This window comes from Rhinatrema bivittatum, chromosome 6 (assembly GCF_901001135.1).
Source record: "Rhinatrema bivittatum chromosome 6, aRhiBiv1.1, whole genome shotgun sequence".
NCBI lineage: Eukaryota > Metazoa > Chordata > Amphibia > Gymnophiona > Rhinatrematidae > Rhinatrema > Rhinatrema bivittatum.
The window spans coordinates 297101324-297125510 of NC_042620.1; the positions used below are offsets into that span (position 1 = coordinate 297101324).

Below are 24187 nucleotides of genomic sequence, written 5' to 3' on the forward strand. Positions count from 1 at the left end.
CATCCACTCACAGCTAAATGTCACCCCCTTCTTCCCACCTTCTATAACTCTCCAGTCCTAAGTTTCCCTCTTTTCACCTCTCTCACCTACCTGCCAGCTTTCCATTCCCACTCTCCCCACCTCCCCTCCCCTCTCACCCCTTCCCGCTCCTCCCTCCGTCCTGCACTTCCCAGGACCCTGTTACTCCCCCTTCCCAATCCTCATCTCAGCAGTCCAGCTCCTTCCCTTCCTAGCCTCCAGACCACCCAACCTCCTATTATCCCTCTTTCCACACTTCCCCAGCCCCATTCCCACCCTCTCGCGCTCTCTCTCCCAGATCCATCTCTTTCCTCTCTCTCATCCTCCAGAGCACCTCCTCCTTTTCCACTGCCTCACTTTCACCCTCTCTCCAGTCCTCCAGGTCATTCACAGCATTTTTCAACCCCTCCCCACCCCTCAGGCCCCCTTCTCTTTCCATCTCGCACCTTCACACATACCCCCCCTCTCCCAGTCCATCCGAGTGCCCACTCTCTGCCCCGGATCCCCGCTCAGTCTCGGAGTCCCTGCTCTCACCCATCCCCGAGTCCTTGCTTTGACCCCCTCCCCCCCCCCACCATTCTATCTTTTGAGTCCCCAGTCTCCCACTCAATATCAGGGACCCTGCTTTCCCTCCCGATCCGTGCCAGAATCAGCTTTATCTGCGCTTGGGGAAGATATTCAAATTATGCCTCTTTCCCTCTTTCCTTTGGTGGCAGCGGCTCAAGTATAGCACCCCTCTCTCTCCTTCCCCCTGTCCAGCATCTCCCTCCATCCCTTCCCCTGCATCCCCCTCTTTTTCTATCCTCCCACTGATTGCCCTTTCTCTCTCCCTCACTCCTTGCTTTGCATCCCCCGCTTCCTCCCCTCTACTCTGTATCCAACAGCATTCCTCCTCTCTCTCTCTCCCCCCCCCATCTCTCTGTTACCCACCTCTGTCTAGTAGCTTCCTCATCTCTCCTTCTCACCTCCTGCAGTCCCTCTTCTCTCTATTTGAAGGGAGGGATAAGATGCAGGAGTGTTTTAGGGTTGGATAAGGTGGATAGGTATTGGAGGTGGAGAGTGGGGATTGACAGAAGATGTAAGAGGAGTTGGGGAGCGTGAGAGGGGGATCAGCTGGGGGGGTGAGAGAGGGGATGGGGATAAGTGAGGAGGGAACAGGGGATGGGTGAGAGAAAGGGGTTGACAGTTGAGGTTATAAGAAGGTCTTGGAAGTGAGAGAGGATCAGCTGGGAGATGCAAAAATGGCTTGATGGGGTGAGAGGAGTGGAGGTTGAGAGAGGGGATCAGATGGAATGGGGGAAGGGTAAGAAGGAATGATTTTTGGAGGGGGACTGCACCTCTGGTTATTTGTGTTGGTCATCCTCTGGGGTTGTGTGAATTTTCAAATGCTAAAATGGGGTCACATTGGCGAAAAGTTTGGGAAGCCATGAATCTACTATCTCAGTTCAGTCCATTATTTCTTTTTAATCCAGTAGAGGAATATTGGTTTGTTAGCTGCATCCTGGGAGCTAAATTTACCAGGGTTCATCCGGCAGGGGGGGAAGATAAACTTCCAGGGCCCTAGGTGTATCTCAGGAAAACTCCACTGCTCCAAGCCTCTGTATCTGGGGTGCCACTTAGGTGCAGGGGTAACCGCAATAAACAGTGAAAAATAACACCAAACACAGGTGCCAGAAGCAAAAATAAAAGGGCAGAGTCCATTTTGGTGTTCAAAGTAAAAGTTTACTTGCAGAAAGAATAAAGTCCCAACCAGCATGGAAACATCAAACTTCATAAAAATCATAAATAGTCAAAACTGGGGTTTCTGTGTCCCTGTTGCATCACCATCCAGGCTTAATGATCCCTTCCCATTGGAGAGTAGGGTACTGGGCAGCTCCAGCATAAACGAAGAAACTATAAAGTATGGAATAGTAGAAGGACTAGGGGGCATTCCATGAAGTTAGCAAGTAGCACATTAAAAACTAATCGGAGAAACTTCTTTTTCACTCAACGCACAATTAAGCTCTGGAATTTGTTGCCAGAGGATGTGGTTAGTGCAGTTAGTATAGCTGTGTTTAAAAAAGGATTGGATAAGTTCTTGGAGGAGAAGTCCATTACCTGCTATTAATCAAGTATACTTAGGGAATAGCCACTGCTATTAATTTCATCAGTAGCATTAGTTCTTCTTAGTGTTTGGGTAATTGCCAGGTTCTTGTGGTCTGGTTTTGGCCTCTGTTGGAAACAGGATGCTGGGCTTGATGGACCCTTGGTCTGACCCAGTATTGCAATTTCTTATGAAATCCAAAAATAGACTCCATGATTATCATAGTCTCTACAAATCTCCTTGCCCTTGTTTTTGCATTGCAGCGTGGATTTAAAGATCAGCGACTCAGCCTTTCTAGATACAGAGGGTGAGCCCTACCTTCCGGACTGGTCAATTGAAAGTCCAAAAATCTTTTCCAAATCTACCGCAGACTCCTTCTCTTCCGGTCAAAACCACAAAGGGTGAGGCTATGACCATTCCACTGCCACATCTCTCCCTCTCTTCTCCAGGCTTGAGGGGCCTAGAAAGGGATCTCCACCACCTCCACCCCCTCTCTCTCCCAGTCTGGCCTGCCCTCTGACCCTGAGCTCGCTCAAGGGGATATTTGTATCCCACACAAGCCTCCCACATAAAGGTGGGGTTAATGCAAGGGGAGGGTCCAAAAACGTAAACATCGCTCCCACTGCCCATAGCTGGAAAAACTGGTGGGGACTGAAATAGTGACGAGCATAGCCCCCTCACACGTGTTTTTAAAGTTGCCTTTAAGGATTGACGTAGATAGATCAGAGACCGAGTGTCCGGCTTGGGAGGAGGCCAAGATATGTTGGGGTAGGGTTAGATAGACAGCAGTCTATTGAGGGTGATTCATCCTGGTTTGCGGGGCCTGTTTGGTCTTGATTAAATATCATTTGTTGGGACATTTCTTGCACTGGATGAGTTATACCGCCTTCATGGATTTGCCAGTGAATGATCCATAAACGGCTATGGGTTTGTGAAAAGCAGTGAGGATTTTAGTTTGCCTTTTTGTTTGCATTAGTTTCTCTTAGGGTTTGATTCACCAGGATTTTGATTTTTCTTACATTCTGTGTCTATGAGAAAAAAAAAAGATTAGCAGCCTGAGTGATCTGTACTTATAATTATAGGGAGAGAGTTACCCAGGGGCAGCAGAAAGCCATTTTGATCGGTGGGGGGCTCCCAGCTCTGTCCCCCTTCATTTCCCTTTTCTTCCCCTTAACTCCTCTCTTCCCCCATCCCTGCCCAGCATTCTCCTAGTCCCCTCTCTTCCCTTCACCTTCCAGCCTGTCAGCTTTCAATTGCCCCCTCTTCCTGGCTCCCAACCAGTAGGAAGACTTGCTCCGGTCCAGGCACGTCCTCCCCCCTACCGAACGCAGCCATCAACCTCGCAGAAGATTGCATGGCTATATGAAACATTTTGAGCATTATAATTTAAAGATAAAGGAAGCAAAAAATGGCTTCTTCTCCAGTAGTAACATAGTAAACGATGGCAAATAAAGACCAAAGTTGTTCATCCAGTCTGCCCAGCAAAGTATACAGAATTATAACCACTGCTCCAGTGTCTTCTCTTTAGGGTTGTAACTGCTGCTCTGTGCAGATTACTCTCATGCCTTCTGGGAAGTACAGTACAGTCATTTCACTGCTATTATTTGCCTTGTATAGGTGGCTCCGGTGCTTCGTTACCATCCTCTTACCACTAGGGATCTTCCATGTTGATCTCATGGCTTTTTATAAATCTGTTACCGTCTTTATTTCCTTCATGAGGGCATTCCAAGCATCCACTGCCCTTTCTGTGGAAAATTATTTCCTGATATTCAGGCCTATACAGTACAGTGTAGCAGGTGTAATTGACGTGGACATGGTCAAGGCAACTTATATAACGGGGTTCAAAAAAGGGTTGGACGAGTTCCTGAAGGAAGAGTCCCTGAACAGTTATTATCCAGGTAGACTTGGGAAAGCCAGAGCGTGGTGTTATGTAAATTAGAAAAAGGGGAGGAGTTTGTGGCAGGATTTCTGGCCAATTGGGCTGGCTTTGCAAATTGCAAAACCATAGTGCACAATTTAAATGTGGATTTTAACTATACCTTTTTCATTAAGCCATGTGATATGGCTTTATTGCATTTGCAAATAGCATTTTCAGCTGCTAGGGGAGAGAGAGAGAGAGAGAGACACTAGCTAGGTAGATATTTATACCTCTATAGGAGGCCCACCTAGCTACTCGAGGTGAGGTTTAGGTATTAGTGTAGGGCTTACAATCTAAGGCCTGATGCTATCCAGGTAGAGAGTCCATCAAGCTAGGTTGAGAGAACATTGCACAAATCTCATCTTTGGGTGAGTTTCCTCACTCCGAAGGTCACCAAATCTTCACAAGAGTGCACTGTTCTGTTTGTACGACGCACTCTGCATGTCAAAGTGGCCCCTAACCCCTACACTAATACCTAAACCTCACCTCAATTAGCTAGGTGGGCCTCCTATAGGTGTATAAATACCTTCCTAGTATGAGGGCCTTATAGCTAGTCTCTCTTTCTCTCTCTCATTTGCTTTACACCATGTGTTATGGTGCTTTCACATGCATTAAAGGTGCTTAATGCATGCAAAAACGCCATATAGCACTTTGATAAATGACCCCCTAAGTTATGTGGGCTATTGCAAAATGCAGTATCTTCTTCTTGTGTGCACATCTATGGAGTCTCAATAAACCGCACTGATCTCGCAGACTTTAACTGATTGAGGGCGAGTGCCAACAAGACCTTTCCCAAGACAGGAGAGATTAGGAAATGCACACTGTCTGACAGTTCTGTCCAAAACAAATCAAATTAGCAGCGAATGCTTCCTGCATCTCAGATTAAAACACTTGGCCCTTACTGGTTCCATCACAGGCTCGTCTTTCAAGAAGCTTAACTTTTAATTTCTTTCCTTTTACTCTGATCTTTCGTACTGTAAACGGTGACAGGATCTGGTTCCCTCTCCGCATGCCAGTGCTTGAAGAGCTAATCTGAGCCTGGCCTCTCGCCGACACCGATACGAATGCAACAGAAACCTCCCCCCTCCCTTCCCGCACACACATACCTTTACTATGTGATACACGAACAGGGGGCATAAGGCAGGCAGGCAGGCTGCGGCTTCTCCTCACCTGGGGAATGCAAACAGGGCATAGGCTGGTGGTGGCTGACTGGTGGCTCCTCCTCTAGTCTCACATGCTCGGGAATCCTGTTAGAGCAAAACCCCAATGTAGCAGGCGTGTCCTGAACTTCAAAAATAAGAAATCTTCTAGAGGCAAACAACTCAGGGGGGAACTCCCCTGTTCTAAGGAACTCTTCTTCTGTAGTACCTGTTCATTGGGAAGAAGAAGTCTTTTTTTTTTTTAGTTCAAATCTTTTTATCGCAAAATATTAACAAGCAAAGAAATACAAGCGAGAAGACGTATTCAAAATTATAATAACAGAAACTACAAAAATACCAATACACAAAAAGCAAAACAACACTAGGTCGCCCGAGCATAATGCCAAAGAACAATAAAGACAATCACCAAAAGGTTGTGCGTCAGCTCGAAGAATCAAAATAATCTTCAAGCGGTTTCCACACCTGCGACCACGAAGCAAGACGATGACTCTTGATAGCAACAGCTTTCTCGTGCTTACAATATAGACATTGAATTCCACCAAACAATGCTCATTGAGTAATTCACTGTGCTTCCAGAATGACACGATTAAATGAATGGTAACAGCAATAAAAAATCTATTAATCGGGAGGTCACGTGATGTGGTGGGTTTGATAGGACGGGAGAAGATTGAGCTCCAGCCACCACTCAGATAAACCTGCATTTTTCCAGTTTTCAATTGACCACTCTTTGAATCAGGGCACGGAGATATTGCTAGCAGGCTCGGGGAGCGAGATTCAAGCACTTTTACCGACACTAATGGCCACCAAATCTGTGAAAAAAGACAGAAACAGATTGAAGGCCCCAGACACCAAAATGGATGAGGCTAAATCTGATCTTCCTACCGACGAGCCGCTGGAAGAGAAGGTAACCGCTGTGGTCGTAGCGGCGCTTGATGTGCGGCTCACCCAAATATCGGAGCAAATAGTAGAAATGTGTTCCTTAGTGACGGAATTTAGTAATCACATGGATCTTGTGGAGGGCCACATTGCAATAATTGAAGATGATGTTGGGGCTCTGAAACAGAAGGTTGCAGCATTAGAGAAAGCCGTGTGGGCATGGGACAATAAGTTGGATGAGTTTAAACTGTTTTTTGGTTTTTTTTCAATTATTTATTTATTCAACTTTTATACAATACAGACAGCAATATCCGCTTGTCATAGAATAGGGTTACAAGTATACAACACAAACAAAAAAGTATACATATATGAATACCTTCATAAGAAATTCTCCCCATTATAAGGAAAAAAAGATCTAAGGCAGCCTGAAAATGAGCAGATTAGGCAATAATAATTTAGGAAACATTGTGGTCCGATTTTTCTATTACTCGTACTAGGATTCAGTATCAGGCAATCTTGCATCAAGAAACTTGCGTAACTCTAATGGTTCATAGAACACAAACCTTTCCTGTTGGTATTTTACCACACATTTACTAGGGTAATATAACATACACTGTGCCCCTATAGATTTCACTTCCAAATTCATTTGCAGGAAATTCCTTCTACGTATTTGGGTCACTCTAGTTATATCAGGATATGTCCAAATTTTCTGATTTAAATACAATTTTTCTCTATTTTTCAATGCCAATTTTAGTATTCTATCTCTATCTGCACTATTCATAAATTTTACACATAATGTACCACGGTATTCTATTTGTTCAGACATTGACTGTTCCAGAAATGCCGTTATATTACCCACCTCATTTTGTTGTATATTTTGTGAATGCATCTCATCTTTCTTTTTTCCCAATACGACAAAGAAAATTTTTTCAATAAGTGGAAGTTCTCCCATTTTTAACATTAGATTTTCCATTAAGTATTGTTTATATTGCTCATACGGAGAAATTAATTTCACCTTGGGGAAGTTCAAAACTCTCAAGTTATTATATCTCATATAATTTTCAATAATCTCGATTTTTTTTAGTATTTAAGGTTTCTCCCTGGATCAAGCCTGTCTGAACTTTTTCAACCTGATCTAACCTAGCTCCCATTCTACCAATTTTTTCTTCATGTTGTGGCACCAAAGGTTCAATTTTGGATACCTGATCTTTCGTACCCACCACTGTTGCATTCAAAGATAGAATTATTAACTTTAAATCAGTCAAAGTGGTCCAAATAGTCTCCAACGTTATAGGATGCGTCTGTGAATCTATTGAGTTATCCAAACATACTGATCCTTGAGGACAGACTTCTTCCCTCTTGTCAGAGGATTCTGTCCTCCCTTCTTGCGCCGATGATGTCAAAGTTTGGGGGAATTCAATCACGTTCCCCTTACTTTTTGGCCTTGCTCCCTCTCTCTCCATTTTTCCTCCATCGGGGATAGTTACTCCTGGCCTTAAAGGTCGGCAACTACCTCCCAAAACAGGAGATTGTGCAAGGCAAGGCAGCAAAGGAGTCACGGGTTCTCCAGGGCTCAATGAGGTGTTTAAATCCAGTGGTGTTTGTATTTGCTCCATACTTACACCAATGCCTGGTATCGCTCCTGGATTAATAAGACCACCTTGTGGGAAAAAACTACCGATGGTAGGTTGAGATGGGGTACTGGTCGCCTTGCAACGAGGTTCCTCTTCTGAGACTCGAGTTGCCTTCCTGTTCCTGTTTACTGCTGATTCCTGGTTCCTGACTTTGGTTTGCCTTAGATTTTCCTGCTTGCTGCCTGCCTTGACCTCAGACTTGCTCCGGCCTTCCCCTGCTTCATAGTGAGGGCAAAAGTAGCGCTGGCGCCATTTTGAATATTGGCAATACGGCGCGAATGCAGGAGGTCGCTCCTGGACCCCTGCTGGACTTTTGGCAAGTCTTGTGGGGGTCAGGAGGCCCCCCCCAATCTGGCCAAAAGTCCCTGGGGGTCCGGGAGCGATCTCCTGCACTCGTGACGTCGGGTGACAGGAACCAAAATGGCACCGGTGCTACCTTTGCCCTGTCATATGGTAAGGGCAAAGGGCCACCGGCGCCATTTCTATTAATGCAGCCGTGGCCTGAGAGCAGGAGATCGCGGGAGATCATGCCGGGACCCCCCCCACTGGACCCAGGTAATTTAAAACATTTTGGGGGGGTTCGGGAGGGTGGGGGATTTGTTTTAAAGGGTCGGGGTGGGTTTTAGGGTTGTTTTGGTGTGCCAGTTTTCCCGCCCTCCCCCGATTTACGATTTTTTGACGATAAATCGGGGGAATTGTTATTGTATCGCGGCTCTAACAATTTTTGACGATTTAAAATATATCTGCCAATTGTTTTAAATCATCAAAAAACGATTCACATCCCTACCCAGGACTCCTGTCTATCTTTGGCTTCGGACTTCGGACTTCTGGCTTCTGACCCTGCTTCGTCCATTGACTCTGACTTCAGCTTCCGCCCCTGGTTTTGACTTCTGACTTCTGGCTTCTGACCCTGCTTTGTCCATTGACTTTGGCTCCAGTTCTCTTGTCGTCTACAGGTATCCAGTTCCTGCTTACCAGGAGGATTCTCCTAAGTCCCAGCGGCTCGGGCTCTCATGGGCTCCTCCCGGGGGAGCCGCGGGCTTCCAAGAGTGAAGGCTCTTCTGGCCTCCTGGGCTTACCGCTCCCAACGACCATCTCTTCGGCCGCTTCCTTGATCCTTGGTCGTATAGGGTCACACCTAAGTCCAAGAGGCCTGGGTCCCTTCGGGCTCCCAGTGGTGAAGCCTTCTTCGGAACACCTCTTCAGCGCCGCCTCCCGGCTGCGATGCCCACTGTGGGCCCCCACAGTGCAACACCTGTAGTCTCAGCCGGCCCAAGGGTCCACTACCCTAACAATTTCCCTGTTTAGCATGCACTGTGAATAACAGTCTTAGCTCTCGGCTATTACCTCCTGTGTTAAAATCTGCTAAGGTTCGGCCACCGTTAAAAAAATGAAATCTAGATGCTGACATGGTAGAGAATTACAGGCCCATTTCTTGATATGTCACATGTTCAGGACCACAGATCACAACTCCTGCGCAGGAGAGCCGGTGCTCCGAGGCGAGCGCCCACTCTCCCAACGCGCGCTCAGGCACCTCTCCTGGGCACGTGATTCAGTATTTAAATTAGGGCCCACGCTAATAAGGAGGCGCTAGGGATGCACTAGTGTCCCTAGCGCCTCCTTATTAGCACTAGTGTCCCTAGCGCCTCCTTATTGGCAGAAGCGGCGGCTGTCAGCGGATCTGACAGCCGTTTAATTTTACCGGTGTCAGTTGTTGAACCCACTGACAGCCACGGGTTCGGAACACAGACGCTGGCTGAAATTGAGCTTCTGTTTTCCAACCCGTGGGCCGCGGGAAGATTTTTTTTTGTTTTTAAGATTTTTATTTTTTTTATTTTTGGGGCCTCCGACTTAATATCACTATGATATTAATCGTAGGGTGTACAGAAAAGCAGTTTTTTCTGCTTTTCTGTACACTTGCCCGGTGCTGTCTGAAATTAACTCGTGCCTTTGACAGGAGTTAATTTCTGAGAGTAAAATGTGCAGCTTGGTCGCACATTTTGCTTTCTGTATTGCGGGTGAATACCTAATAGGCTCACCAACATGCATTTGCATGTGATGAGCGCTATTAGTTTCAGGGGGGTTGGCCACGCGTTTTCCATGTGCTATTACCCCTTACTGTATAAGGGGTAATAATAACGTGTCAAAAAACATGCTTCCAAACGGGGGCTAATGGTGCGCTCGGCCAAGCGCACCATTCTGGATTGGCCTGATTGGTATTAGAGATTCTGTAACACCCCTTACCTCCAAGCACCTCCAGTATAGCATCCTGCAGTGTGCTGCATCCAAGGGCCCTGTCTAGAACCTCCTGCATTCCTGAGCCCCTTTTATAGGTCCTGCAGCCAGGACTGACATCACGTCCTGACCAGGTATAAAAGGAAGGCCTCTGCAATCAGCCAGCGCCTCAGTAATAGCTTGCGCAGAATTCTCAGTTGCTGCTATGGTGCTTCTCTGTGCCTGCACTTGTTCTGTCGGTCCTTGTCTGTCCCTGCCATGTTCCTGCTGTGTTCCTACTTGCCCTACCTCTTCTCTTCCTTTGGTTGTCTCCCTGCTTATGACCTCTGCCTGCTTCTCAAGTTCCAACCCTGCTTGATCTCCACCAGACCTGACCTTTGGCTGCTCCATGACCTTGCTTGATCTCCGTCTGCTCTGGCCTCTACCCGTGCCTCAGCTCTGCCCATGAAGAGTCAGCTACTGCCTGTTGGAACTGAGTCTGGGCTTGCCTTGGCTTGGTTACACTAATCTGACAGTGGTCCAAAGGACCCAGTCTCTGAAACTTGACAGATACAGTACTTAAATTGGTTTACTTCTTTTTTAACTGATAGGATTTACCATGTAGACCTTGGATTCAAAGATTTTTTTTATTATGCCAACTGATTTGTGATGTTCCTCAAGGGACTATTATCTCCCACCCTGTTTGATGTTTGTATCTCCCCTCTGACTACTGTAGCACCCCCACGAGGCAACCTGTGTAATGATGATTCTCTTCGCTACAGTGGATAAAATGTTCCAAGTAGTTTTAGGGTAGGCAGGTGACACCAGAGGGGTTCTACAAGTTGCCCTCTTCCTGACTGGGTAATTTTGTGTGTTTGAGAAACCCCACCCAGCCAGTGATGCTCCCGGAGGTTGGGAGGGGAAGCAGGGAGCAATAAATAGTCGGATAGCTTCCATTGGTGAACAACAAGATTTATTGCTTAAAATAAAAGAAAATGAAGTTATACAGAAATTAGTTTTTACCAAAACAATTTTGTCATTACTAATCATACAAATCTCTTGGTATTGTACAGATTATATATGAAATCTCTGGATCTTCACTTATCATAAAACAACAACAGTACAATAAACTCTCTCAGATAAGTATCTAATATCTTTATTATTCATTCAATAACCATCCTTTACTGTTCACTGTAGTATCTGAAGGCGCACATAAGCATCAAGGTGAACCCAAGGATTGGATACTTTTATATCCTCTCTCTCAGTTACCTCCAGACGAAATTAGTATTATTAAATTTCAACCTACGAAAAGAAAGTACTCTCTGCAATTAGCAAGAAACAGTAAGTAATTTGTTCTCTGCCCTTCTTTCTTTCTGTGTTTTACTTACATTTGCTTTCTCTGTTGATGTCTGTCCTTTTTCCCTCTTTCTCTGTGCTTTGTGTTTTTGTGTCCCAGTGAGTGCACCCACTTATCTGTTATAGACAGAGAGGTGTGGTCCTCTCCTTCCACTGACTTGGGGATGCCATTGGCTAGTAGGTGAAGCTGGTGCTGCTGGAACTACTTGGGTGACCTTTGTCTCCTCAGACTCTTCCTCCAGTCCTCAGTAACCTTGGCGCACACTGTCTTTAGACAATGTTCCTCTCCTGAAGAAAGAAAGTTCTTTCCAATGCTTTAAATAAAATAAAAGAGTGTAACTGGCTACTTCTACTACTTCTTAACATTTCTATAGCACTCTATGACATACACAGCATTGTACAAATACACAAAGAAACAAACCGGAAACCGATCCAATATTGCAAGTAGCGACCAAACATTTAAGAAGATCGGTAAACACCAAGGAATTTATTCATCATAAAAAGCCCAACTCAGGTTGAGTTTTGCTCTATTTAGAGCTGCTTCAGGGGCTATATAGAAACAAATGAAATCAATATAAAAAAATGAAATCAATATAAAAATATAAATATGTATAAACATATATAAATGTATATAAAAAAACCACATAAAACCATGCATGACATAATAATAAAAAATAGAAAATTATATGAAAATTATATTAAAAAATATTGAATAGGACTGAAAACATAGGAAAACACATGAATATTATCCAAATTGACAGGTGTGGTAAGATCTCACATTGTTCTATATTAATTCATATGTTAAACATTATCCTCCCATTTTAAGGAATATAGCAGTGTCTACAATTGTCAGTGATAATAATTAAAAATAAGGATAATGAATCAGCAATGTAAAAAATTCTATAACTACCTGTTGAATAATGATAGCAGTGTTTGCCTGTATGCAGCAACAGGATAATGTTTAACATATGAATTAATGTAGAACAATGGGAGGTCATTTTTTAACACCAATTAAGAAATATACCAACCCCTGCTTTGTATTTTAATAGCTCATTGATATACAGTAAGCTGTTTTCTAAATATATGATCACTAGTTGACTACTTTATATTTACTCTTTCAATCATATGCAAAGTTTGAATCAATTTTGTACCACTTGTCTTACCAGACCTGTCAATTCGATTGGTTAAGAAATATACCTACCCCTGTTTTGTATTTTAATAGCTCATTGATTTGGTGCAGAGGGATCATCAAAACTGAATCAGTGAGGATCTTGGAAGAAAACTAATAGTCTCTTTCTTATTCTTTCAAATCCAGCTCCAATATAATGGGCACTACCACAAGTTTTTTAGTGCCAGAGTTTCAGTCTGAGAGTCCTCTCTCTCTCTCTTATTTTTGTTTGCAGCGCTGTTTATGCACTGAATAAAGTCTTACATTGAGGCCACTGGGTAGCAATGTCTCAGTTTATGCAGTGACTGAGGAGAAATGTTACTGAATCTTAGTCCCAAATGTCTACCTGGACTCAGTATACAACCTGGTAGCCCCCTCACTCATTCACCTGAACTTAGTACTCCGAGAGGACAATTCAGCAAACTGGTTAACCTCTTTTAGGCAGGGAAATGTCAGACTGACGCTCACTTCCAACTCTATAGCTTGTAAATATCAGTCACATTTATATACAGTTTTTTTCTTTTACTTGGCTACGCTGTGTCTAAAAAAAATCCACATTCCAGCAGTTCTTTTACTTTTGAACTGTCAGTTTTCACTTTACCTTTATTCCAAATCTTTCAACATTTTCTTCATGCTCTCATCCAGCACCTATCAATGTCCCATAATGATCTCTCTGTGACTGCAAACTCCACCTGCTAACAGCAGACTCTTAGGCAGGCAGCAAGCCCAACATCTGCTGAATTATGTCCACCAGGATATCTCCTCAAGATCCCCCTCCGCATACACATTTTTTCCAGAGAAATCAATACACCTCTGACATCATAACAAAGAGTTCCAGATTTAAAACTGTTCCTTCTTTCAAATGTTATCACTGTCAAATTTCCCCATAGCATAGCCTAGGTGCCCACCACCTCCCTTACATTTACACTGCTTTTTTTAAATAACAGTACTGCCCAGAAATCCCAGGGACTTGTTACTTTACTTCCTTATGGTAACCTTACACTGGGTTAATACAAAAAACACAAGGAGAGTCTGTGCTATTTGGAAAGGCTACAGTGCTTTATAGGGCAAAACCAGGACTGGATCCCTGTCAAATCTGGAGTCCTGAGTCAGGGACTTTTCTGGACACCAAAACCATAGATAACCACCCTGGCACAGGTTAGGGGACATGTGCAGGGCACCCCATTACCAATCCTGCCTGAATTAATTAGTTTAAAATACTTTTCCAGGGCTATTCCATTAGAGGTTTTCCATGTCTCTCCCAGCAGTCTTTCACTTGCATGTCCCAAGTACTTCTGGGCATCCCAGAACTCCATGCATGACCCAATGCATCCCTGGGAGTTAGGATCAAAGAAACTTTCAACCCCAAAAATATTGTTCTTAAATGCTAGTAGCCTCATGCTGCTTTGGAAATAAGGTTGGTGCAAGAGTATTTGGCATGCTAGGCAAACCTTTGGGTCAGGCACCCCCTCAACTTACCTACTAGCGGCAGCACCAGCACAGTGCTCCCTCGTTCCCTGCAGCAGTGGCTCCAGCACAGTGCTCCCTCTTCCCTGCAGCAGTGGCTCCAGCACAGTGTTCCCTCTTACCTGCAGCAGTGGCTCCAGCACAGTGCTCCCTCTTCCCTGCAGCAGTGGCTCCAGCACAGTGCTCCCTCGTTCCCTGCAGCAGTGGCTCCAGCACAGTGCTCCCTCTTCCCTGCAGCAGTGGCTCCAGCACAGTGCTCCCTCTTCCCTGCAGCAGTGGCTCCAGCACAGTGCTCCCTCTTCCCTGCAGCAGTGGCTCCAGCACAGTGCTCCATCTTCCCTGCAGCAGTGGCTCCAGCACAGTGCTCCCTCGTTCCCTGCAGCAGTGGCTCCAGCACAGTGCTCCCTCTTCCCTGCAGCAGTGGCTCCAGCACAGTGCTCCCTCTTACCTGCAGCAGTGGCTCCAGCACAGTGCTCCCTCTTCCCTGCAGCAGTGGCTCCAGCACAGTGCTCCCTCTTCCCTGCAGCAGTGGCTCCAGCACAGTGCTCCCTCTTACCTGCAGCAATGGCTCCAGCACAGTGCTCCCTCGTTCCCTGCAGCAGTGGCTCCAGCACAGTGCTCCCTCTTACCTGCAGCAGTGGCTCCAGCACAGTGCTCCCTCATTCCCTTCAGCAGTGGCTCCAGCACAGTGCTCCCTCGTTCCCTGCAGCAGTGGCTCCAGCACGGTGCTCCCTTCTTTGGCAGTATTAGATTTGGCACAGTATCCCTCTATGGTTCACAGTAGGAAGATTTTGCCGCCCCCACAATTTTGATGCTCTAGCTGACTGCCTAGTTTGCCTAATGGAAGCACCGGCCCTGTCTGGATCTTATCTTATCTCCCTTCCTGATTGCTGCTGATTACTGGTCTGAATGCTCTCCTGTTTGACACCACTCACAAAGCAGGTAAACACATTTTTTCTCTTTTTTTCCCTATTTCCTTTTGTGGACCTGCCCAAACTACCTTAATACAAAGCCTCAGTTATGGGTGTTATCTTTATGCAGATGACATACAGATCTTGGCATCTTTTGATTCTAAAAATCTAAAATCTTTAGTTGACTTTAATAATTGTTTGTCTGAGGTTTCCAACTGGCTTACTTTACATAAACTCAAAGTAAATCCCAATAAATCAGAGGCCATATGGCTTTACATAAACTCAAAGTAAATCCCAATAAATCAGAGGCCAATAATGGCTTTACATAAACTCAAAGTAAATCCCAATAAATCAGAGGCCAATAATGGCTGGTTTCACTAATGAGCTAAAAGAAGTGGTCACAATGCTGGGTGCCAAGTTTGATCCTTTTCTGGTCTTTAATTCAACTATCAGTTTACTATTTTCATTTTATTCATAGTCTTCAACCATTTTTTAATTCAACTGATCTAAAAAAAGTTGACTCGTGCATTAATCCTAAGTAGGTTTAGACGACTGAGTGGAGGAGTAGCCCAGTGGTTAGAGCAGTCAGTGGGGCTGAGAGCCAGCAAAGCCAAGAGTCAAATCCCAGTGCCTGTCCTTATGACCTTGGGCAAGTCACGTCACTTCCATTGCTTCAGGTCCTGATTTAGATTGTGAGCCCTCTGTTTAACTTATCCAAGCCATCTCAAAGTCTTTGCTCTTCTCAGCAAGAACTCCTGAAATTACCCTCTGGTAAGGATCTTATTTTTGAGCAAACATATTAGATATGTTTTTCTTTTCTTGCCCCCTCACTATGGCATTCCTTGCCTTTAGACTTACCTTCTTGAAAAGAAGAATCTGAAATTCAGGAAACAACTAAAGATGGCTGTTTTCCAAAGTTTTCTTCTAATGATCTGGTAATGATCTTATTCATAATTCTTACTTTCAATTTTGTTTATTTTAAACGAACATTCGTCTTTATCAGCTTTGCTGTGTTGCATATGTGTTGTTTATAAGATTTTTTTTCTCTCTTCATTTATACATTTTCAACAGAAAACAAGAAACAGATGCAAGAGATTCCAGTACAGCAACATATCCCAAAACAGGAAAAAAAAAAACCTGATCCAGCCCTCACCACTACCCAAATATTTTTTAACTCAAAATCCTTTACATATGTGGCCTAACTAACTTAGAATTCCATAATCCTTCCTTCTCACTAACATGTAGAAGCTCCGATTGGTGAAGCAGCAAAATCACTCTACAGAAGCATTAGTGAATACAGTACCAAAAATAGTTATCCAAATTTCTAAAAATAAGTCATAATGTTTAGGAGATACATGTTAAAATGTTATGTGTTCAAAAATAACAAACTTATCTAAGCACAATTTCCACTGCAATAGAGTAGGGCCCTCAGATGACGTCCACCATGCCAATATTGATTTCTTAGCAAATAAAAATGCTTTCCATTAAAATAATCTTTTCCGTTTTAGAATTCCAGGGCTTGCATCTTCAAATATATCAAAGAGACACAGTTGTAAAGAGATGGATTGACAGCTGCACACTTAAAAGCTGATTCAAATAAATGTAGGGACCTGTCAGCTCCTTACCAAGGTTAATCAGGAATATACCATTGGTATGGGGAGAGACATAGTGATAACTTGAAGAGTTTGCAGCTCCCCCATGTGGTAGCTAGTAAATAGTATATTCCTTTAGCACTTAATGCATTGCCACCATTTTATCTTGTGGATTCCTTTTTTGCTTTTGTAGAGGCAGCATGTCCTACGATGTTCTCTAATTTTTTCTATTAATTAATTTATTGCCTCTACAGAGCATTTTATTTGGATGGGAATTTGTTTCCACCTTCCCAATCCACTCTATCTTCTTGAATTAATCTATTTAAGTTTGGAGTACCCAGTACCTTGGGACTCAGTAAATCTAACTTGATTTCTGCTCTACTATCAACTGGGAAAAGTTCAATTCCATGCAATATGGACCTGTGATCATCAAGATCCAAGGCGAGGATGACATCCAGTCATCCTAAAGAGAAGAAGAAGAACAGGGGAGAGAGGAGAGGAGTTGGACCCAATCCAGGGCCCAAGAGACATCTATTGAAGAAAGGGGAAAAAAGGAACAAGAGTATCATCCTGATATGATACCAGGCTAATAACTGCCTAGGACAAACCTATGTTTTGTATCTTACAGTTTTTGTTGATTTATATAGTTATCTCTCTCTAATTGTTTCTTAGTTTAAATTCTGCACTGTCTTCCATTGCCCAGGTTTTATGCTCCCTGTTTAATGTAACTTTACTTTCTACCTTGATGTTAATTGGTTTCCCCTCAGTTACATTGTAAACCGGTACGATAAGACCTAGTCTTGAGCATCGGTATAGGAAAAGAAATTAAATAAATAAATAAATAAATATTATGAAGGGGAGAAGAGAAGGACTGGTGCCATTCAGGTACTGTGAGGAAGCTAAGGAGTTCAGAGGAGAAACTACAAGAAGGAGATATGAGATGAAATGACTGTGTACTATGAATTCCTTCTTTAAGGCTTCATCTGCATTGGAGGAAGCCAATAACTTGCCCTATATCCAATGGGAGGGAAGAAATCAGCAATTTAAAGTCTATATCAATTGGCCTTTATCATCATGAGCTGTAAACAAGACTGGAGAAGCCACAAGTTAACTTAAAAGTATTGGTATATTCACTAACAGGCCGATGCAATATTAGCTCACGTAAAACGGGCATAACGCACGCCCGGCCACCTCTCCTGGGCATGTGATGCATTCTTTAAATGAAGGTTCACGCTAAAAAGGAAGCACTAGGGAAAATTGTGCTTTCCTAGGGCCTCCACGGCATTGGGTGCACAGGAGAGGTGGCTGTCAGTGTGGGTTGGGAAAACGGATGCTCAGTACAAGCATCCGATTCCCCCACCACCTGCACAAGATACCAGCACAAAATACTCAGCCTGGTCTATCTTGGGTGCCCAGAATTTTTTTTTCCAAGTCTTTTTTTTTGGTGTTTCAATCTACTTTCTATCGTTCTTCCTCCTTAGTATTGTGATGATACTAAGTGTAGGGATCAGAAAGCAAGAATTTTTATTTTTCTACTGAGCCCTTGAGTACGGCATACCCTTTACGCAATCCCTGGGCTGGTGTAAAATTTGCCACATTGCAATGGGCGCGTTGGCCGCGCGGGAAAGTTTTTGAATCACGGGGATTAGCCAATAGCCTCTTCTACATGGAATTTACATGTGATGAGCCCTAATAGCTACACGCTCGATTGGACATGCTAATCTCCATATTGCATCGGGAGTTATGGACATGCATCCAAAATGTTTGTCCAATCGCGTGTTAATGCTGTGCGCCAGTCACAGTGCATAATATTGCATCGGCCTGAACGTGAATAAATCAGCTGTAAAGAACTTTGTTTCGTCAATTAGATCTCATCAGTAAAGAAGCCATCCAAACTCTCCAGTGTTTCATTGAGTAGTGACTTTGATGCTTAGCCATGTTGTGATCATCACTGCTGTACACAGCCCTTGAAACTGGGAAATAAAAGTAGCAATGTGAAGGGCCTTGAAAGTAAACTTTCCCCCTGTGCAGGACACCTTGGAAATACCTTGTGGCAAAATAACAATGTTCGCCACACTTCCCGGTCCCTGACTAGTCCGGCTGCTCCCCTTTACCGCCGCGAGATGCAAACTCGTTTTCTGCTCGGGCCTGAAAAGCTGATAGCCCAGGCAGAATGCGGTAAGAGAGCTAGAGTCAGCGGCACTAGCAGCATGGTTTCTTCTTCCCGCTCCCGTGGCCAGAAAGAGGAAATGGTGTGCATCACGAGATCAGCGTAAAAGAAATGCTAGCCTCACGATTTTATGAATACCGCGGGGCCGCCACAGGAGAAGGAAGCAGCTGAACGGGCTCCCTCCTTCTCCGATCGCGTCATGCACGGGCCTCTTCTTGCCTTCGCCACTGGTGGGATGGGGTCCACTGGTGTCACTTGAGGCCCGCTTTCTTCCTTCTGCTGCCGTTGGCCATGAAGCCTCTTCTCTTCCTCCTGCTGTTGGCAGCACGCAGGGTCTTCTCCTCTTTCGTTTGACGACAGGGGGTTTGGAACCTTGCCGACGTTTAGCTAAAATATGTATCAGGAGGCAGGGGGAGGCAAAATTTTGCCGCCTGAAGCGTCCGCCTCACCCTGCCTCAGTATAGAACTGCCCCTGTCTGGAAAAATTAAGGGGAGCTGGGAAAGTAGTCGGGAATGCAAAAAATTGAAATAGAATTAAAAATAGCTAACAGGGTAAAATGGGGGGGGGGGGACACAAGGCTTTTTTTTTTAGATATATTAGGGATAGAAGGAAGTGCCAAAGTGGCATTGTGAGACTCAAAGGTGAAGAGGAGGAATATATAGAGGCTGATGAGGAAAAAGCAAAATTGCTCAACAAATATTTCAGTTTGATGTTCCCTGTGGAAGGACCTGGAGCAGGACCACATAAAACAAATATAAATAAGATTGGAAGTGAGGTAAACATAATCGATTTTCAGAACAGTGCGCTTGTGAGGAGCTAACTAAACAAAGTAGATAAGATGATGGGGCTGGATGAGATATATCTGAGGGTGCTAAGAGAACTTACAAATGTCCTGGGAGCTCCACTGGCTGAGCTTTTTAATGCTTCTTTATAGTAGTAGTTCTGGAGGACTGGAAAAGGACAGATGTGCTTCATAAAAGTGGAAGTAAGAAGGTGGCTGGGAGCTACAGGCCAGTTAGTCTGACCTCAGTTGTGAGCAAACTAATGGAATCACTGCTAAAACAGAGGATAGTATCATTTGTAGAATCCAAACCCAAAGAGTTGGATTAAGGGAGAGCGCTAGACATAGTGCACTTGGATTTCAGCGAGGCCTCTGACACGGTTCTGCACAGACTTATAAATAAATTGTGCGCCCTTGGTATGGATCCTAGAGTGACTGACTTGGTAAGAAACTGGCTGAGTGGGAGATGACAAAGGGCACTGGTAAACGGAGTTTTCTCTAAGGAGGAGGTTGTTACTAGCGGTGTACCTCAGGGATCAGTCCTTGGACTGGTTCTTTTCAACAACTTTGTGAGCGACCCAACAGAAGGATTCTCGGGGAAAGGCTTGTCTTTTTGCCAATGATACCAAAATCTGTAACAGGGTGGACAGTAGGGTGACCAACTGCCTGGTTTTGAATCAGATAGTCCGGTTTTTTTTGGACACTCACTCAGAGCCTCCTGTGTGGCACCACATTTATCAGAAAGGACAGAAAAATATACCTCTGGCAGGAAACAAAAGAGGGAAAATGAGTTGCGCCTGCTCAAAAGAGTCCTCCTCCTTGCCCGCAACTTGCTCATGATGGAAATTTCGTCTTGAAGATGTAACTTCCACAGCAAGCAAGTTCAAAAAAGCAGCTGCACAACTTGGGTGCCTTTTTTTTGTAGCCAGAGACCTCTTCCCTATTTGTCATTACTGCTACCCGCTGACAGTTTCCTCCTTCTGTCTGTTGCTGCCACTGCTGGGCAGCTGGGAGGACTGCCACGTCCTTCTCTTGCCACTGCTGCTGCGGCGTTGTCATCCGTGATGCTAGGAAGCGAGACCTGCCTGCCTGCCTTTATTTCTGATGCCAGACTGACACCACCAGACCACCTTGATTGCACTTCTGCTGCTGTCCAACAATTTGTCACTGTGGAAGGTCATTGTGGTGGATGGATGATGGGGAGGAGTGGGGGAGCAAGAGGTGGGGGCAGGAGTGCGAGAGAGAGAGAGAGAGAGCAAAAGGAAAGGGAATGATAAGAGAACACGGGGGTGGGAGCAGGGAATGAATAAAGAGGGATGCTGAAGAGAGAGAAGGGGAAGTGAAAGTCAGACATCAACTAGATAATAAAGATTTCTATGCATATCTTCAAGTGAGTCATTATATTAATAGCTTGCTGTACAAAAGAGAGGAGTCTCATTCCCTTTGAGTTTATGAGGAGATTTTAGAAGAGAAACATAACAGCAGAAAAAGACCGTATGGCCCATCCAGTCTACCCATCCGTCCAATTAATTTAGCATTATAATTCCCATCACTTCCTTAGAGATTCCCTGTATTTATCCCATGCTTTCTTCAATTCCGATACTGCTTTTGTCTCCACCATTTCCACTAGGAGGCCATTTCAAACATCTACCACTCTCTATGTAAAGAAATATTTTCTAAGATTACTCCGGAGTCTACTGCCTTTCAATCGCATTGCATGATCTCTTGTTCTAGAGACTCCTTTCTGTTGAAAAAGGCTCACCTCCTGTGCATGGAAACCTTTGAGATATTTGAGTGTCTCTCTCATATCTCCCCTATCTTGCTTTTCCTCTAGGGTGTACATGCTTAGATCTTTAAATCTATCCCCATATACTTTAGAACAAAGACCACTGGTCATTTTAGTAGCCACCCTCTGGACTGTCTCCATCCTGTTCATATCCTTTTGATGGTGTGGCCTCCAGAATTGTTTACAGTATTCCAAGCGATGGTGGAAATGGAGGAGCCAGAGAGGAGGTGAAATGGAAAGCTGGGTGAGGGGGTAAGAGACAGAAGAAAGAGGCTGGAGGCCAGAGAGTGCATGAATGGCAAGGGCTGGGGCTGATGAGGGAACAAGAGCCAGAGGAAGGTAGATGAGGGCTGGGGAGGGGTGATTAGAGAGTGGGTGAAAGAGAGGGAATGGAAGTCTGGGTAGAGAATGGGGGATGGAAAGCTCGTAGGTAGGTGAGAGGAGAAGAGGAAGATTGATGACTGGAGGGTAAGAAAAAAGGAGAAGGAGTGGTGAAATCTAGCTATGAGTAGATAGGGAAGCAGAAAAGAGATAAATGGGAAAAAAAGAAGAAAGCATAGGAAACAGATGTAGATATAACTCCATCCCGGAGAGCTAACTGCACTCTGATAAGATCATAAAAATAATTTTGGTCTTACAGAGCCTATGGCTAGCTCACACTCTTTCATACAGTCTCTTTGTCCAGGGCCTTGTTCTTATACTGACAGAGGGATGATGACTCCTCCAGGGTCCTAAATGGCAGGTGTGGCACTGCTATGTTCCCTGGGAGAACAGTGTTCTCCCTCTGTCAGTCGTTCTCCCTCTGTCAGTAAAAGAACAAGGCCCTCTGTCTCCTTTCTGATAAAGGTGGTGCCACACAGGAGGCTCTGAGTGGGTGTCCAAAAATAAAACTTTACTGAAGTTGTATTCTGAATGGCAACTGACACAGTTCACATCAGTTATTTTCCCACTGATGACTCTTATAGTTCTTTCTCTCTATATCTGTGCAAGGGTCTGTCTATCTTTTTCCAGGGCAAGGGTCACCCTTATCATCCAGGATTTGATAAATGAGGATCCAAATTGGACAGGGGTATCCTGACCTTGGTGGGAAAAAAAATCCCTCCTACTGGATAGAAAAAATAAATAACACAGTCTCTGCAAGACTCCCAGATTCCTCGTTTTCTCTCCCACAGGTGAAAACTCCAAATGGGGATCCTCATTGAGCTTTCTCGGATTCAGCTCTCAATGTTCCTTACTAGGGCAGAAAGATGGGGCACAAAAACTCTTCTTGCCAGTCTTCTAACAAAATTGTCTCTTTTCTCAAAATGATTCAAAACACCAGCTGGTCACCATCGTTTCTCTGCTTCCTTGGAAGACCACAGTGGGGCAGGTCTCCTCTACCCAGCACCCCCCAAAAGAGAGGTTTCCCCAAGACCTCTCCCTGAGCAAAAACCTGGGGTTTCACAGTCTTCTTACAAAGAAAAATATTCAAAATCCCCCAAATAACTCATGAACAAACTCAGCCAGTCTGAGAGTGGACTGAAAGGGCTACTCCCACAACCTAGTTCAAAAACTGCAAGCAGGTGGTGCTTGAGTCCCAAGATGGCCAAACCCAATGAAGGCAAAGCTCCAACACCACCTCTTAACTCACAAATCAAATTGCGCTGCCCCCAGAGCTCTCAGGAAAGAGTTGCTTATAAAACTTATCCAGGGGGACGGCCATTCCAGCACTCTCAAAGGAAGGGACTGTACATGAATTGGGCTTCCCCCTAATTACTAGACTGTCACTCTCTAGCCAAAAAGAGTTTAAACTTAAGGGTACTATTAATAATGAACCTGGAAGGTCCATTACACAGGGAAGGAAGAAGAAAGGAAGCAAGAGAAGAAATAGAAAATAGAAAGGAGATCCTGGAAAAGTTCTATGGAGAAGACCAACAAGAGGCAAGAGGAAAGTGATAAAAAGAGACCAGATTAGAAAAATAAAATGTCTAACGTAGGAAAAAAAGAGCATTTAGTTTTCCATTTTTAGTAATTGCAAATGTCAACTTTATGAAAAGGGGCCTGTTGACACTTCACTAGGTCTATGCTCCTCCCTGAGAATGTTAGCATAATCTGGTGGATTGAACCATTTGCTATGGCCCTCCCCTATAGGTGTGGCCACAGTGGTGCAGTTCCGGGGCTGGGTTAGAGCAGCTCAAAGTTTTTTGATCCAGAAAGGTGAGGAGTAAGGTCTCTTGTGATAGTGTGGAGTTTGGGAAGCACTAAAACCTGCTTTTATCCCACTTGCTCCATAGTCTTTAGCAGAGAAAGAAGGCCACACATATAGTGTGTGGAATCTGCTATGTGTTTGGGTACTTGCCAGGTACTTGTAACCTGGATTGGCTGCTGTTGGAAACAGGATGCTGGGTTCGATGGTCTGACCCAGTATGGCAATTTCTTATGTTCTTATGTTTTTATAGTCATCTCTGGTGGTGCTTCCGATGTATTTCCAAAAGTAACTGTTCCTGTTGTGATCACCAGTGAGATAGACAATATCTCCACTCTGAAGGAATAAATCTTTTACCCTGGGTCTTTCTTCCTCTGGAAGGAAGAAGACCCTAATTCAAGGATCGCTACAAGAGCCAGTGAGAAGGGAAATGTCAGGTTGCTTGTGTGGAAAATCCCCTGAGGGAAAATCTTGTGGGATTTCCCTGGGAAGCCCTTTAGTCTGGCTTTGTACATTACTGTTTGTATAAATTCAAAAGCTTCAAAAGAAAAATTTTTAATCATTAATGAGGCAGAATGCAATAAGCAAGCAACTTCCTTATTTTTATTATCTGATCGTGCATGGACAGATGTAACAGGTCACTAACAGCAACCTAGAATATGATCCTGTAACAAGGACCCGCTCTCCAGGCGGTGCATCGTCCTCTTGCACCAAGGATGCGTCTCCAAGGCCTACTGCTCAGGAGGGAAGGGTTGTTGGCCGTCATAGTTGGTGATTCGATTATTAGGAATGTAGACAGCTGGGTGGCTGGTGGGCGTGAGGATCGCCTGGTAACATGCCTACCTGGTGCGACGGTGGTGGACTTCA

At 44.5% G+C, this 24187-nt stretch overlaps 1 protein-coding gene across 2 annotated transcripts in view; it reads right to left on the bottom strand.

Moving 5' to 3' along the window:
* The window catches only part of XPNPEP2 (X-prolyl aminopeptidase 2), a 128566-nt gene extending 123395 nt beyond the window's left edge, over positions 1-5171 (bottom strand). For both annotated transcript variants that reach the window (XM_029607420.1, XM_029607419.1), the window contains exon 1: positions 5126-5171. In XM_029607420.1, the coding sequence (XP_029463280.1) occupies positions 5126-5156 (31 nt within the window). In that variant the 5' untranslated portion in view covers positions 5157-5171. The remainder of the gene's footprint in view (positions 1-5125) is intronic.
* Between the last annotated feature and the right edge of the window lie 19016 nt (positions 5172-24187).